At 47.2% G+C, this 15,191-nt stretch overlaps 4 protein-coding genes across 4 annotated transcripts; all 4 read right to left on the reverse strand.

The window, feature by feature from the left end:
• Positions 1–54: 54 nt before the first annotated feature.
• On the reverse strand, positions 55–5,288 carry SERLADRAFT_359475 (uncharacterized protein; the record flags this gene model as incomplete). Its single annotated transcript, XM_007313600.1, has 8 exons — positions 55–154; positions 217–507; positions 567–1,269; positions 1,324–1,675; positions 1,731–2,566; positions 2,620–3,609; positions 3,667–4,104; positions 4,187–5,288. 6 exons carry the CDS (start codon positions 5,286–5,288, stop codon positions 695–697), a joined length of 4,293 nt encoding a protein of 1,430 aa, XP_007313662.1.
• A 520-nt stretch (positions 5,289–5,808) lies between these two features.
• SERLADRAFT_433399 (uncharacterized protein) lies at positions 5,809–8,589 on the reverse strand (the record flags this gene model as incomplete). Its single annotated transcript, XM_007313601.1, has 5 exons — positions 5,809–5,914; positions 5,976–7,187; positions 7,246–7,973; positions 8,032–8,325; positions 8,377–8,589. The coding sequence occupies 5 exons, from the start codon at positions 8,587–8,589 to the stop codon at positions 5,809–5,811; spliced, it is 2,553 nt and encodes an 850-aa protein (XP_007313663.1).
• A 4,120-nt stretch (positions 8,590–12,709) lies between these two features.
• On the reverse strand, positions 12,710–12,961 carry SERLADRAFT_378242 (uncharacterized protein; the record flags this gene model as incomplete). Its single annotated transcript, XM_007313602.1, has 1 exon — positions 12,710–12,961. A coding segment is annotated over one exon (252 nt), but the record flags the coding sequence as incomplete, so codon positions are not given.
• A 118-nt stretch (positions 12,962–13,079) lies between these two features.
• Positions 13,080–13,376, reverse strand: SERLADRAFT_378243 (uncharacterized protein; the record flags this gene model as incomplete). The annotated part of the gene is given in 2 exon segments (XM_007313603.1): positions 13,080–13,122; positions 13,137–13,376. 2 exon segments carry the CDS (start codon positions 13,337–13,339, stop codon positions 13,110–13,112), a joined length of 216 nt encoding a protein of 71 aa, XP_007313665.1.
• Positions 13,377–15,191: the final 1,815 nt, after the last annotated feature.

Consider the following 15,191-nt stretch of genomic DNA (forward strand, 5'->3'; position numbering starts at 1 on the left):
TTCATCGATAGGCAAAATGTACAAGTTCTTTGTGGTGTGAAAACAGAAGTCGCAGCTATAGTTGCATTTTCTAGAGGCCGGTCAGCGATATGCTAGAATGCTATAGAGACCATAACTAACCTGTGGGGGAAATAATTTACGGAGACAGGAACCACAGGTAAGCTGTCTTGTCCCGAAACGTTGAATAACTTCACTGAACCAAGTGTGGACTGTAACCAGTTCATTGTCTAAATTTGGTGGATGTCTGCGGTTTCAAAACTACATTACAACCTGAACATTCAGTCTTTTTATTCAAGGGGCGGATTTGTTTGTATTGAACGTTGTAGGCCCATCAGATTCACTAGAAGGCCACACGTGCGGGTGTTTTGTTCTTCGCTTTTAAATTTTGACAGCCAACTGGATTTGCCAAAAGAGTTTCACGAACTATTTTATCGAAATGAACTGTTAATCGCCACAGAGTTCAGGTGTTCCGACCGAAGCAACTCATCCCTATTCGAAAAATCAATGCTGTGAGTCAACATTTGCGTCTGCTCCTTTGCATATTTTTGAATTTACAAACGTTTTGCAGACTCCGACATATGTACAAGTACTGTACAGCGCCAAAATTTTGTTTTGTTGGAATACTACGAAGCGATACATAGGCTGATCCAAAGCAGAAGACCCTACATAGTAACTACTAGTAGTCACATATCATTCATACTCCACTCCTTCCAGCGGCCTTAATGATCTGATCACTATTCAGGGAAGGCAATGACCTCTGTGGTGAAAGCGAAGAAGGCTGAGGTAAAAAGCCTGCGCCAACGAGCCACGAAAGGTACATTCCCATCAGTTTATCCGATACAGTCATATTCGGCTCCTGCAAATGGGGGTGAAGCAGAGCCTGAGTGTTGGAGTCGTCGAGTTCGGGTGCCTTGGTACTAGTCGGTAAATCGTCCAAAACGAAGTGCAGCAAGGGGAATAGCGCGTTATCTTGCACTTCCATGACGTGTTGTTCCAATTTACGCCGCCACACGAGGTATTCGCACTGTTCTGTAGCGAAGCCATACTGGGCCAATGAAGATAGTATATTGTTGAAAGAGGGGAGGGGCCGGGCAGTGATATGGAGGACAGTCATCGCAGAACTGGGGAGTGGGGCCACCGTAGCAAGAGCGGTGCATCGAGCGACATGGTCAACGGGTACCATATTGACCGTATTGTTGATATTCGGCACAAGACCGAGTTGGACACACCCCTTGACCATTCGCCAGACAAAGTCGTCCGTATTTGTCACTATCACATAGTGATTAATTCATGAGCAAGAATTCTTCTTAAACATTTACTAACCTGCTGTTACCGAATCACCCACCACGTAACCAGGTCGAACAATATGGCCATTCAAACCCCTTTTACCAGCTTCAAACAGTAACTTCTCGGAGACCCACTTGCTTTGTCCATAACCAGTTTTCAGTAAGCTTCTTGCACCTTCGAGATCATCAGATTCGGGGACACCTTTGTATTTGCCATGCATGTGCGAAAGTGAATCGGACAGTCGGACGTAGTGCTCGGTGTCCATGGCTGACGTTGACGAAACGAACACCAGAAGTTTTTGTTTGGTTGTAGAGGCCAGCTCGATGGCCGTCAAAGTTGCAAGGACGTTAGCAGCACGGAGTTTCTCATACGGGTATACCCAGTGGACCTGTCAATTAGCAGCGTGAGCAGATCCAATGATATCGGTACGATGAGATACAAACCAAGGCGCCGTTGTGCAGTATCGCATCGACCTCGTTTGCCACATGAGACCACATATCTTGATCCAGGCCGAACAACTCTTGTCCCAGGTCCCCAATCAAGACTTCTAATCTCCCAGATGAGACCCACTCATCGTCCCAAACGCCACGATCGCTCGAGCCTTCTTTCAACCTAGCCAAAGCTTTGTCCACACTAGGTGCGCGTACGAGGCAGAAGACTTTCTTCACTCGGGTCTGACGTTGAAGAAGATCGCGAAGGACGAAGGCACCGAGGTATCCAGTGGCACCAGTGAGGAATATCGTTAGTGAATGACTGTCGAAATCCGAGGGTAGAGATGGATATGATGCCCGAAGCTGGGGGACCAGACTGTCGTAATCTTGCCCATACTCCATCACTACAGCAGGTTTCTTGGACATCTTTGTACCGTTAGTTTGACCTTGTGAATCGATTTCTTTCTCTTTATAAGCAATACCAAAGTCAGGATCACGGAGAGCGTCCACAGCAGCCGCGAGACCGCCAATTGTTGGCTGGTCAAAGATCAGGCCTAATGGCGCGTTGACTATGAATACTTTACGTATCTCGAATATAAGACGTGTAGCGAGGATGGAGTGACCACCTAAATCAAAGAAATTTTCGTCCAACGGTATGGGCACAGGTGCACTAGGTAAGATGCTTGCCCAAATGGCCCGCATTTTTTCTTCCGTACGATTGGCTTTACGGGATTTAGTTTTGTGCCTTGGCTCCGCAGAGGCAGCATGAGCTGTATCTGGGAAAGGAAGCGCAGGCTTGTCTATCTTACCATTAGGGGTAAGGGGCATACGACGAAGGGGCACGAATACTGTAATATCATCAGTTTCTCCAAGGTACTAACGATGAAATGATAATACGTACATGAAGGAACGCTGTAACTCGGCAGCTTCTTTTTGAGGTGTTCTCTGATATCTTTGATAAGTCGCCTATATTTGGGTGCAGCCTTGACATCAGTTTGGTCATCGTTATCTGTCAGTTCGCTGGCAAAACCATCCAGCTGAGGGCTCTCCAAGGGCACAAAGTAGCTGACGAGGATCTTCTCTTCGTCCTTGTCTCTGCGTACGAGGGTGACGTTCTCTCGCACCAAAGGATATTGGCTCATGTGGGTGTCTATCTCTCCAAGCTCTATCCTGAAACCACGAATTTTGACTTGATCATCAGCTCGCCCGGTGCATTCGACTGTCCCATCAGGAAGGTATCGCCCAAGGTCACCTGAACGATACATACGATCGCGGATACCTTTCCAGTACCGCGATTCAGGACCTGCAAGACCTTGAGGAGGGTGAAGAATGGTGTCCTTCCAGGGGATTGTGGGAGGTGAGAACCAGTTTGCTACGAACTTCTCTGCTGAGGCATCTGGCTGCAAATAACCTTCCGCCAGACCCCCAGATCGAACATATATTTCGCCCACTTCGCCAATCGCACAGGGGACGTTCCTGTCGTTTCGATTCACGACCAGAAGTTGGACGTCAATCATTCCTTCGCCAGCGAGCATGATGTCTTTCTGCGTGGTCAGGAAGGTAGGGTCTCCTGAGACAGGAGGAATGGCAAAATAAGATACGGCACGTTGGGTCTCGGTGGTCCCGTACATATTGACTATCCGTACATTGGCTGCTAGAGATTGAAGTCGGAGGCAGTCACGTTTTGTCAAGACATCTCCTACGAAAAACGCGTTGCGGAGGGAAGGAATCTGACGGGTAGCCTGGGCAGAAAGCAGTTGTCCCATGGCCGGGGTCAGATGAGTTATGCTAACACTGCTATCAGCCATCCACTCAGCGAGACGCCCTGGTGTCCCTATGTCATCAGCAGTAGGTACATGAAGTTGTGCGCCGAAGAAGAGCGGAGTAAAGACTGGGGAATGATATCATCAGGGAAACCATCATGCTGCGATGACACTTAGTTACTTACTATCGCGTTGAATGGGGTCATGTGCGATTCCACTCAACATCGTAAACTTGGACGTTTCGCCTAGAAGGAAACGATCACCCATCCAAGGAAAGAAGTGAGTGAGACTATAATGTCGTCCCTTTACACCTTTGGGGATGCCGGTACTTCCGCTGGTGAAAGATAACGTGCCGATGCTGTCTGGCCCCAAGGACACGTTGGGATCGGTTTCAGCTATATTCACATGAGAGCTGAGCACATCGACACCCTCACGGCTACCACCTAAAATGTTGCCATCACATTCGAGTTCTAATGCAGGCACCTCAACGCGTATTTTGAGTTCTGTAGATAAAAATTCCCGGACTGTAGGACTGATTGAACCTGCGCCTTTAAGTACCACTAGGCCTCGAGGTTGCGCGACTTGTAGATATATTGTTTGTCGAGAAGGGGGATACGCAGGGTCTAAGCATATTTCGGCGTCAGATCAGTGACAACCTCAGGCGGATGGAGGGAGTGGACGATAGAAAATCAATGAAATGCTCACCTATGACAGAGAAAGTAGCGCCAGCTTTGAGAACAGCCATCACCGCGACAACGAGTTCTACACTTCGGTGAGCATAAACCATGACAACTTCCTCTCTTTGGATTCCTCCTCGAAGAAGATAGTGTGCAAGTATATTTGACGCTCTACGAATGGCTCCGTAATTGTAGGTGACTGTTTCTTGAGGTTCGTTTAGAGAAAGAGCCGGGAGGCTTTGTATAACACACGGCCTGTCTGGCCACCGACGTGCATTGGTTGAGAATACATCTGTAATAGCACCCTTCCAGTCACACCAATGTAGATCGGCCGTTGGGTTTGGGAGGGTGTCGCGTTGTGAAGGAGTCAAAAGAGGTACCGATCCAACAGATGCCAGTGGATTCGAAGAGACTTTGCGCAGGAGAACGGAGAGCTGGTCGACAATAGACGATATCCGGGCGGAGGTGAATAGCAATGAGTTATATATGATTCTAAGTGAGATATGGGGAGCAAGGGAAGCACGCGTAGATGCTGGTGGTCGAGTAACAAATATTGTAAGATCAGAGGTCAAGCTGGTAGATCGAATGAAGTTCTCCGTGGGCTCATCCGTCTCGTCGAAGAAGCGTACACGGAATATCGGGCGGGAGGTCTCGCCAGAATCCTCCTTATTTTTTTCTAGTGCTTGCACTATCGTCTCGAATGGCAGAACGTCTGATTCTGCTTCGCGTTCGACATGCTGCACACGACGAACGACGGCCCAGAATGGATCTGTTGGATCGACAGAAAGGCGAAGAATCAAAGGATCCCTAGCAGATGCAGATGAGGACCCGATGACAAGATCTGTGTCGGCAGTATATCGATGGAGCAAGACGGCAAAGGCAGCGAGCAAAAGGTGAAACGCAGAAGGACGGCTTTCCGAAAAACTATCATCATCTTCCTCCACACGGTCGTCTTCTGTATGCAATGCGAGCTTAAGCAGGCTCAGCGATGTTTGGTCTGAAAGGTCAGCGAAATGTACGGCTTCGACCAGCCTGTTGGGACCAGTGGGTCGTGGATAATCTGTAGGCAGAGATATAGACGGAAGATTCTGCAGTCTCCCTAGCACTCTAGACAAGCGGTCTGAGGACATCTTTTGGTGGAAAACCTTGCTGGGCGGTTTCGAAGCCCTCTAAAGGAAGAATCTTAATCTTATGACTCGATGCTATTACTACAGAACATTCGTCCGGTGCTGCAAGAGCAAAAAAACATAGCACGATGTCGACCGAACATAGCCGAAAAATCAAGTATCGTGATCTATTGTGCACGTGTAACGGATACGTGTTACTTCGTCACTTGTTACTGTCACTTTTCCTTTTTCGTTCGTTTACCATAATTCTACAGTGCGCGACACACTTTTTCGGCGCCTCAAATGTCAGTGATGCGCATTCATTATTCCACGCTGGAAATACCATGTTTTTTTGCGAAAACTATTGCAATAGGACTGTATTAGATACTACTGTAAGGTATGCTGAACAAAATGCGATGAATTCAAACAAAGTAAAAATCACGACAAAAATTGAGACTGTGACGACTATTGGTACCGAAACATCGCTTTCTGGTAGAGTATGCAGCATTACATGCATGTAAGTATCGAGGAACGGGCGGGGACCTTATCGGCGGCTCATGAGAGCCTTAATCTTGGCAGGATGACCGACTCTACGGTGTGACTTGAACACTTTGACTGCAAATGCAGTCTGATAAGCATCAAGTCCTTTCCTGAATGTTGCTCATGATTAAACCAAGGATGTATATGTAAAATAGAAGTGAAGAAACTCACGAGTATGAGTCCATGTAGCGCCATGTCTTACGGAAAAAGTGTCGGATCGTGATTGTGTCACACATGTTGAGACACTGCGGCACGAGGACTTTGGCAGTTGAGAACTTGCCATCTGATACTTTGCGATAGCCTGGTTCAAATAGAATAAGAATGATTTGAATTAAACGAGAGTGAAAAGACTCATGGTACTTCATAAATCCCCATAGCATTTTGATAGGGTTAAGTTCGCAATGGAACTTGGGCAGATACATGCAAATGTGACCGCGCCCCTCAATGTATTTTTGTAGCATCGGTTTTTCGTTCGCAAAGTCGTCCTGCAACGAGAGAACACGATACATACAGCACCAATCACTCACTGGTTGAATATTGGGCTGATCAGCCTGCACGACATCATCTTCCGGCACTGCATCCTCTTGGCCCATAGCCTCTGCCTCTGCAACACGTCTCGCGGCGTCTTTCTTCACCTCCGACATTTTGCACTCCTTGCACTTCCCCACTGGTTTCCCGGCCTTTGACCTCTTCATCAGCTCATCCCAGACCGACTCGCGCTCTTGAAGAACCACCCGCATGCCTTTAGGTTTGTTTTGAAGCTCCTCGTTGGGGTGATCAGCAGGGAAAACCATGGACTGGGGTCTTCCGCGGGTGTCATCTTTGCCAGGGAGTGGGGGAGGGTTGTTGAGAGGGATGATCGTGGTGTGTAGTGAACGTTGTTTGCCGCCGGGATTGATATTCATATTGTTGACGTTCAACGCGTCATGTGCGAGTCCCTCGTGCGCCGATGAGCAATCAAAGACCCAGATGCCTACTTTGTCGGGATGGAGGTATTCGAAAATGTCGATCGCGTGGACTGTTTGATCCATCAACTGTTGGAGATCCCACCACGTGTCATGGTTTTTTCCAGGGTAGATTATCTTGCACAAATTCGTCACCTTTAGACGCTGATCTTCGGGCAACTTCAGCTGCTCTGTGATTTGCTCGTCGGATAGCTTTAGTTGGCCAACTGTTTCGCAGATATAACCACAGATGTGGACTCCCCGCCCGTTCCCTTTCCTCCTGAGAGGCTGTTCACCTTCTTTCAACCAGCGCCGATGAGCTGACTCATTTGTGCCGACAATGGATTCATCCGACATCACAACAACATGCTCCTTTTCGCCTGGACCAAGTTCTGGTGGAATTGGCTCGAGCGTGTCATCGTCATATTTGCACATCAACCTTCGAGACCAATAATTGTAAGTTTGTCTTCCTTTGAGATTGCAGAATATGCTCGTACCGCTCTAACCGTTTCATCTCCTCCAAATACTTGGTCCGTGCTTCGACGACATCAGGCCTTTCATGGCCATCATAATAAAGACCTTTCTTGACATCTCGGCACTGATATCCCAGCTTTCCCAGCCATCTGATGGCTGTTCTTTCACAGATCGTGCTTTTCTTCCCTGTCAGGTCCAATGCGGGAATTATGACGTTGTTGACATGGCGGCAAAGCTCAAAGGGTGTGATGGTACCAATAGCCTGGGCCGCGAGGTAGGAACGAACTGCCTGCAGGACATTTTCATCATCCAGTAGCATGTATTGGCCATTCTGGGCACTCCGAAGTGACAGCGGCAATCGCTGGTGCCTGAGGAGGTATCTTGCATTTTCGCGAATTTGGCGGGCAAAGTAGGGGCCCTTCCCCATGCAATATGCAATGGCCAAGCTCGCATTGAGTGCTGGGCGCTGGCATTTTGGGTGGCCAGCATACTGCTCGTGAAGCTTCGCGTACTCGGTGACAGCAGTAAGTTGAGTCATCATTTTGACTGTTTTACTTGTTTTGAGCCGCTTTACTTCCTTGAGACAGGTCTTGACAATCTCGAATATGTTTTTTTGGGACGGAGCACTGTCATCATCATCGAGGACAAGCCACTCGCGAGCTGCTTCGACTTCTGCTGTATGCATGGCTTCATCATTGGCAAGATCTTCATCTTCTCCGGCTACTGCTTCTGCGAGATCCTTTTGGGTATTCTGTTCCGATGCATTGGTAAGTCACTTATAATCACTGGACCATGGTTACTGATCACACCTGAAGCTCCTGTTCATCGAGTTCATCATCCTCGATAGGGCCAGATTCAGTGCGGGAGATGCAAAACTCCATCAGATCCATGTCGGTTATGGCTTCCTCAATGTCATACCAACCCTCAACATCGACATCTTCTGTCTCGGGATTGTAAACGGCGTCCTTGCGCATTAGAGTGGTGTCGCGTGAGAAGCCAAATCTCTTGAGCTTCGCACAGTCTTCAGCTGCCTTTTTCCAGTGTGCTTTATGGCGGTAAAAGGTTGCTCGAGAATCTTTTGTGTACACCACGGGCTGCTTGCGCTGTCAAATTTTCAATCAAAACTTTTTATGGTGAATTACCATGTTGCTCACCTTCATTGGGTTCTGTTGCACAGAAAACTTTTTCGCATACAACTGCCTTGCAACTGTGAGAGAACCAGTCGATGACACACTGGCATCACTGTCACTGCCAGAATCTTCGTAGTCTGATTCGCCGTCACACTGGGTTGGCCCAGATACGAACTTGCCCTGGGCTGAGGTTCTCTGCAGTTTGGCCCGTGCGGCCTTCTTTCCAGTACGTCCCATCGTAAATTCGAGTTTGTCAAGTGCGTCAACAGGTTTTGAGTAGAGGGAGAGAGTGCGTGTCAATTTCGGTACTTTTAGCTCCAAATTTTGCGACTGAAAATTGAGACTTTTTATGGAAAATTTAAAACATCAGATATTGCCTATTTTAACGCATAGATTACATCCCCGTTGACAGAAATCGAATCGGCAAAAAATTTGGCCCGCTACAGAGGCACGGCCAAAGTGTGTCGCGCACTGTAATACAGAGTGTTTGTACTTATGTACTGTGATCAGCACCACCTCTATTAGGCAATCCAGTCGCGCTCACCTTTGCTTTTCCATCCGGTACTTTCCGCGTTTCAGCATTTCGGCAAATTTTCGCGTCGCCACTGGCTACACATTGCATTGCGCCCTCGCTTTTGTTGTTTCCCTTACTCCCCTTCCTTTGCCTAGCCCCACCATGGGCCCCTTCCTCTCCTTTTTATTCTCACCTGACGGTCGTTTCTGGATCCCCATTCTAATCCACTTTTTCGTCACCTCCACCCTCCTCCTCCTCATCTTATTTGCACCCCCACCATTTCTGATGTCACCACTTCCTATCCGCTTCCGTCGCCAATCCATTGACTACCACGTGCCACTGCTGATATCAGCAAAGCCCTGGCGGCCGGTCCAGATAGGGCAACAGGTCCATCTTCATGACGTCGATCTGCCATCATATACTATCAAAACATCAGTCGCTCGTCTTGCCTGGTTGGAGCGTGGGTGGGTAGTTTTTGAGCTGGAGAAGGTTCATCCCCTTGCGTCGCCCATGTTCATCGCTGTCCCATTCACTTGGGTACACTTATCTTTTGTCCATCGTCTTCGCTACAGCTACACCTACCACACGCTGCCTGGGACTCACTTGTTCCAAATTGGAACTACTCCTCTCCCTCCCTCGTTTGATCAGGTGGTCCAACACAACCAGTCCATTGGTAAGGCCATGGAACTGTCGGATTTGGACTAGGTGGTGGACTGGTGGCTCCAGTTTCTTTTTCTTCAGCAGAACATTCATTTACAGTGCGATTATTTTTGATTTTTGAATCATTTTTATGGACACATATTTTTTTAGAATGCCTGACTGACAATAAAGGAACTGTGTTGATACTGATAGTGTTTTGCCTTGCCCTTTTTTTACTGCATCTTCCCATGACATCATGATTTTCCTGCTCTCTTTTTGCTATTGGACTTTACTTTATGGCTGTACAAACCTGTGACATTACTCACAGCATTCATTGTTCTATCTCTTTCTTTTCCTTTTTTGACAATCTTATCCTGTACTACCTACGCAGGATTCGTCAGCATACATTCCTTCCTTCATGTTCTTTCTCATTCTTTTTGCACAGCTATACTGTGCATAGCCTACTTTTCTTTCACTATACAAACCCCTGTATTTTACCTTGTAAAACAACAAGAACTCCAATCCAGACTTCTTCTCTAATCTTAAGTCCACTTCTTACTGCTACTTGTGATCCAGTGTGGTTACAACACTTCCCACTTCTACCACTGTTAACTGCTGTCATCGTCACTCGTCACTTTTTGAAAGTGATTGTCATCCCCTTCGATTAGAGTCCTTCTGAGCACTACAGTTTGTGCATCAGGAGCCTGCTATCACTGGGAACCTTGTCACCTTGTCATCCTCATTGTTCTCAAACCTACCTTGTGCTACAATTAGCAAGGTAGTGCTCGTCTATACTCGCCACAAAGCCCCTATCTTTCTATAGTCCAACTATCCCTCCTCCTCAAAACCCACACCCATACATCTCTGGGTTTTACTTTGAAGGACCCTTATACATACCACCCCACGAACAACCAGAGCACCCACTATTCTAGGAGGCAAAGCCCATAAACAAGTTCCGTGGAATCTGGGAGGATTGTGTGTTAGTTTGTTTTTGTGTGTGGTTTTCTAACTGCAGTTCTCATCATCGACACCAATGACCAAGGACAATGGCACCCATGTGCATTTTTCTCCAAAACTCTATCCCCCGCCGAAAAGAACTACCAGATCTATGACAAAGAGTTATTAGCGGTAATGAGAGCTTTAAAAGAGTGGAAACACTTACTTTTAGGAAGCCCCCACACGATCCAAATCCTGACAGATCATAAGAACCTGACATACTGGCAAGAAGCCAGGAAACTCACACCACGACAAAGAAGATGGCAGCTGGAACTGTCATAATACAATTACACCTTGGAGCACGTACCAGGAACCCGCATGGTGGTACCCAACGCACTCTCAAGAAGACCTGCTTTATACATCGAAACAGAAGGAGATGACGATAACACGCCAATGATACCCGCCTCAGCGTTCCTGTATCACATACGAACGGTTAAAAACACGGTCGAGCAAGCCATGCTCACAAACGATAATTATCCAGGAAGAACGAAGAAAGACGATTGGAGAAAAGAAGAAGGACAGTTCTTTTATCAGAATAAATTACTGATTGATGAAGTAGAAGAACAAAAGATGATCATCAAAGATCACCACAATTCCCTGTCCGCAGGACACCCAGGAAGGCTCAAAACCTACCAGTTGATCAAAAAGACCTATTGGTGGCCAGGAATGATGAAACAAGTGGAAGAATACGTGAAAGGATGTGCAACTTGTCAACAAGCGAAAGTAAACACGCATCCCACCACTGTACCATTAATCCCGAACCAGACCCCAAAAACCACCAAACCGATGAAGTACTTATCCATAGACTTCATAACTGATTTACCAGAATCTTCAGGATACGACAGTATAATGGTCGTGGTAGACCAAGGACTTAGTAAGGGGGTAATCCTCTCACCTTGTCATAAAACCATCAACGCACTCAAAACCGCATGAATCTTTCACGATTCCATCTTCAAACGATTCAGATTGCACGATAAACTCATATCCGACAGGGGACCACAGTTCGCCTCTGAAGTATCCAAAGAACTCCACAAAATCCTGAACATTAAAACCGCACTCTCCTCTGTGTATCATCCCCAGACGGATGGACAAACAGAACGATCCAATCAAGAACTGGAGATCTACCTCTGCATATTTTGCCAGAACCAACCACACAGCTGGGAAAAATACCTTACAACTGCCGAATTCTGTCACAATCAAAGACCACACTCCACAAACAACCAATCACCATTCTACCTCCTCATGGGATATGAACCCCGAGGAATCCCGACTAAACACAGATCCACAAATATCCCATCAGTGGAAAAACGATTATCCGAACTGCTTAGGGCAAGGGAAAATGCCCTAAAAGCACACAAACTCGCGAGAAGCAAGATGATAAAACGAAACAACGGAAAGTTCACGCGATTCTCCGAAGGACAAAAGGTGTGGTTAGAGAACACCAACCTGCGAGAAAAAGCTACCAAATACAAGAAGTTTAACATGAAACACATCGGACCTTTTCGCATCCAAGAAAAGATTTCCCTGGTGAACTACCGACTATCCCTGCCTCCCCATTGGAGGATACACAATGTTTTCCACGCATCCCTTCTCATGCCGTATACGGAAACCAACACTCACAGCCCGAACTTTATCCGACCACCACCTGACCTGGTCAACAAAGAAGAGGAATACGAAGTAGAAAGTATTCTTAGACACAAACCCTGGAAACGAGGGCGCCGCTACCTGATCAAATGGCACCATTACCCTCATTCCGAAAACTCATGGGAACCGGAAGAACATTCAACCAATGTTGCGGAGATACTGGAAGCCTATAAGAAGGACCACAAGCTGCGTTGAAGAGACAATCACCCCACTACCAACAATCCTCTGTCTCTCAACACAAAACATGTCTACTTCTAACTCCACCGGCTTCCCTATCACCACCTACTCGATACCCGGCGACGCCAACTTGCTAGCCGATGAACGAGTGTCTTTCGCCCGTGGGCAACAACACAACCAAGCCGACGTCACTGACACCATAGAATTGATGTCAGCAAAAGACGCCTATACCTATCTCTTTTACGAGACCAAAAAACGCTGCCCCCATGCGTATCACGCTCTTTCTTCCATGCATACCTTCCTTGCCATAGTCCTCATAGCTGACAAACTCCTAAAACCCATAGACTCAATACATTCGTTGGAAAGCGAGCATTCATGGCTCAACAGTCAGGACTTGAGTATCTGTCGGGCACTCCGGATGGAAAAGTTAGTTTTGGAATCTTTGGAACGACGCTTGAGGATGAGCTCCTTGAATGGGCAGATGGACTCAGCAAGGGAATATTTGGAATCAGGCGGGAGGACATTGCTAAACAAAGCTTGCACGCGGATAGAGCGAGACGGTTGTACGAGTACTCCTCCACCCGGTTTGTCCCTCCGGTCCCGGTCGCACCCAGACCAGACCAGTGTTACCCCGGAGCACACTTACCACATCATCACCCGTCGACCTACGCCCATCCCGTCGGGGGAAAAATATATTCCCACCGTCCCAACCAGCCCGATCTCACAAGAGTCGAGCCACTCCAGTCCCCGTTCCATTGGGTCGAACCCAAAACCACCGTCTCCCCCATCATCTCCACCTCGACCAGTACCAAACACCCAAAACCGTTGTCTGACGAACCGACGAGGAGCCCGACGCGGCCGGCAAGAGGTGATACTCCAGATCCCCGCCGCCAGAACTTCATCAAAAGGGCAGTCTCGTATGTCGAAGGGACAGAAAGACAGTCCGCCTGGCGCAATGCACAGGCCTGAGACTGGCTCTCCCTCCAACCCAATCAATGTAGATGACAATGCAGCCATGATCAATCAGTTGTACGCAGGAACGTACGACCTGGGAGATGACGATCCAACCACTCCCCAATCCGACACCTCATCCAACACCCGACAAAGATACCATGAAGGTGTTCGTAACAACGCTCCATACTGCCAAAACTGCGGTTGGAGCGATCATCGCACATACTATTGCGAAGCCTACTATTGCCCTGACTGTGACTGTTGTGCACCGGGACATAGTTTCAATTGGTGTCCCATCCGCAGGGAAGATGAGGATAGGATTCTGATGGAAGGATTACATGGAGATGTCAGCTACGACAACAGTTACAATATGGACAGCGAAGGTACCAAATTTTGGTGAAACTCGGAGCAAGTAAGGGGGTAATGTTACGATCTCTATTGGACATTTAAGGACTACTCATTTCTTTTTACTCATCGGTTATACCATCGGACCGATGACTCATTTCCTTCACGTACACTTCCGTTCCTCTCGCATTCACAGTACCTATTATAGTACTTAGTCCTCAACAGACGGACCTGCCCTAGATAGGACCTAACTCCTATCACCGATTCCTTTTCATCATAAATACCATGTAACAGCAGTAGTATTCTCTAATACGATTCTACGCAGTTTACGCTTACAAAGCTAGACTCCTAAGATCAGACTTCTATTCAGAAGAAGACCAACTCCCGTTGGAAAACCTCCACTCAGAACTATGTTCTCAAACTTGTCTTCGGATAAGTCTCTTTACAAACCTTGACGAACCCTCAGACTTTGTTAAGCACTTCGTGCGTAACAAATGCAATATGACTTTGTTCCTCCTCGGAGTCAGATCCAGATGATTGCTCCGCTGTATTTGCCTTTTCCTTCTCTTTTCCTTTATCCTTGTGTCTTTCCTTTCCCTTCTTCCTTTGACCTTTTTCAGCTGACTGAAGTGTTCGACACTCCGAGGTGTTGTGTGATTTGGCTTTGTGGAAGTTACACCATTTCTCCTCGGATTTGAGTGCTGATTCTGAACCTCCAGGGGCCTTCCCTGACTGTCGTGCAACTTCTGCAGTGATCCGGATCTCAACTGCATCAAAGGTAAGTTTATTTTCTTCAATCGTGTTGATTACTGATGACTGAAATATTTGCCATTCAGGAGTGCATGGGAGAGATTGGAGAAGAGCAAAAGCCATGAGTTTGGTATCAACTCCTAGTTTCATTCTGGAGAGGTGTGAATCAATTGTCCAGATTTTTGCAATGTGGTCGTAGATAGTTGATGTCCCATCCCAGGACAATTTGGTGAGTTGCTGGAATGAATAGAAGGCCAAGGCAATGTTGGACATTTAATGGAGTGAGACAAGTTTATCAAATAACTCCTTGGAGCTGGTGAGGTCTCCAGTCCTCATTAGGAGGGCATCAGAGATGTGGTCCTGGATGATTCCATGTGCCTTCTCATCCTTAAGTATCCATGTGATCTCAGGATCCTCCGAGGAGGTAGGTTTTCCTGGTGAGGGCTTAAGCTCCTCTCCAGTAACAACCCAGAGAACTTTTTCCCGATGTAGCTTTGAGATGATCCGGAGTTTCCATATCTGAAAATTGTTGGGTCCAGTGAGAACTGGATATGCGGATGTATTGCGTGCTGTGGTCATGGTTCCGAGGTTGCCGTTTCAAATAAGAATTATTTCCTGCGTAGCTTTTGCGCACCAGGGCTCATAACCTAATAAACCTATGTGAAACTATAATGGATGTTAGTTTTAAGGTGATCTCTAATAAATGTAATGTAACATACCTCAGCCGCTGCCCAAGAGGCTATAGAAACGACTGAGGTATTTCTATACTAAACCCCCTACTACTTATAGTTGGAGGTAATAAAACTAAGTGAAACTCAGCCGC

The sequence above is a fragment of the Serpula lacrymans genome (genome assembly GCF_000218685.1).
Source record: "Serpula lacrymans var. lacrymans S7.9 unplaced genomic scaffold SERLAscaffold_2, whole genome shotgun sequence".
NCBI classification, from domain to species: domain Eukaryota; kingdom Fungi; phylum Basidiomycota; class Agaricomycetes; order Boletales; family Serpulaceae; genus Serpula; species Serpula lacrymans.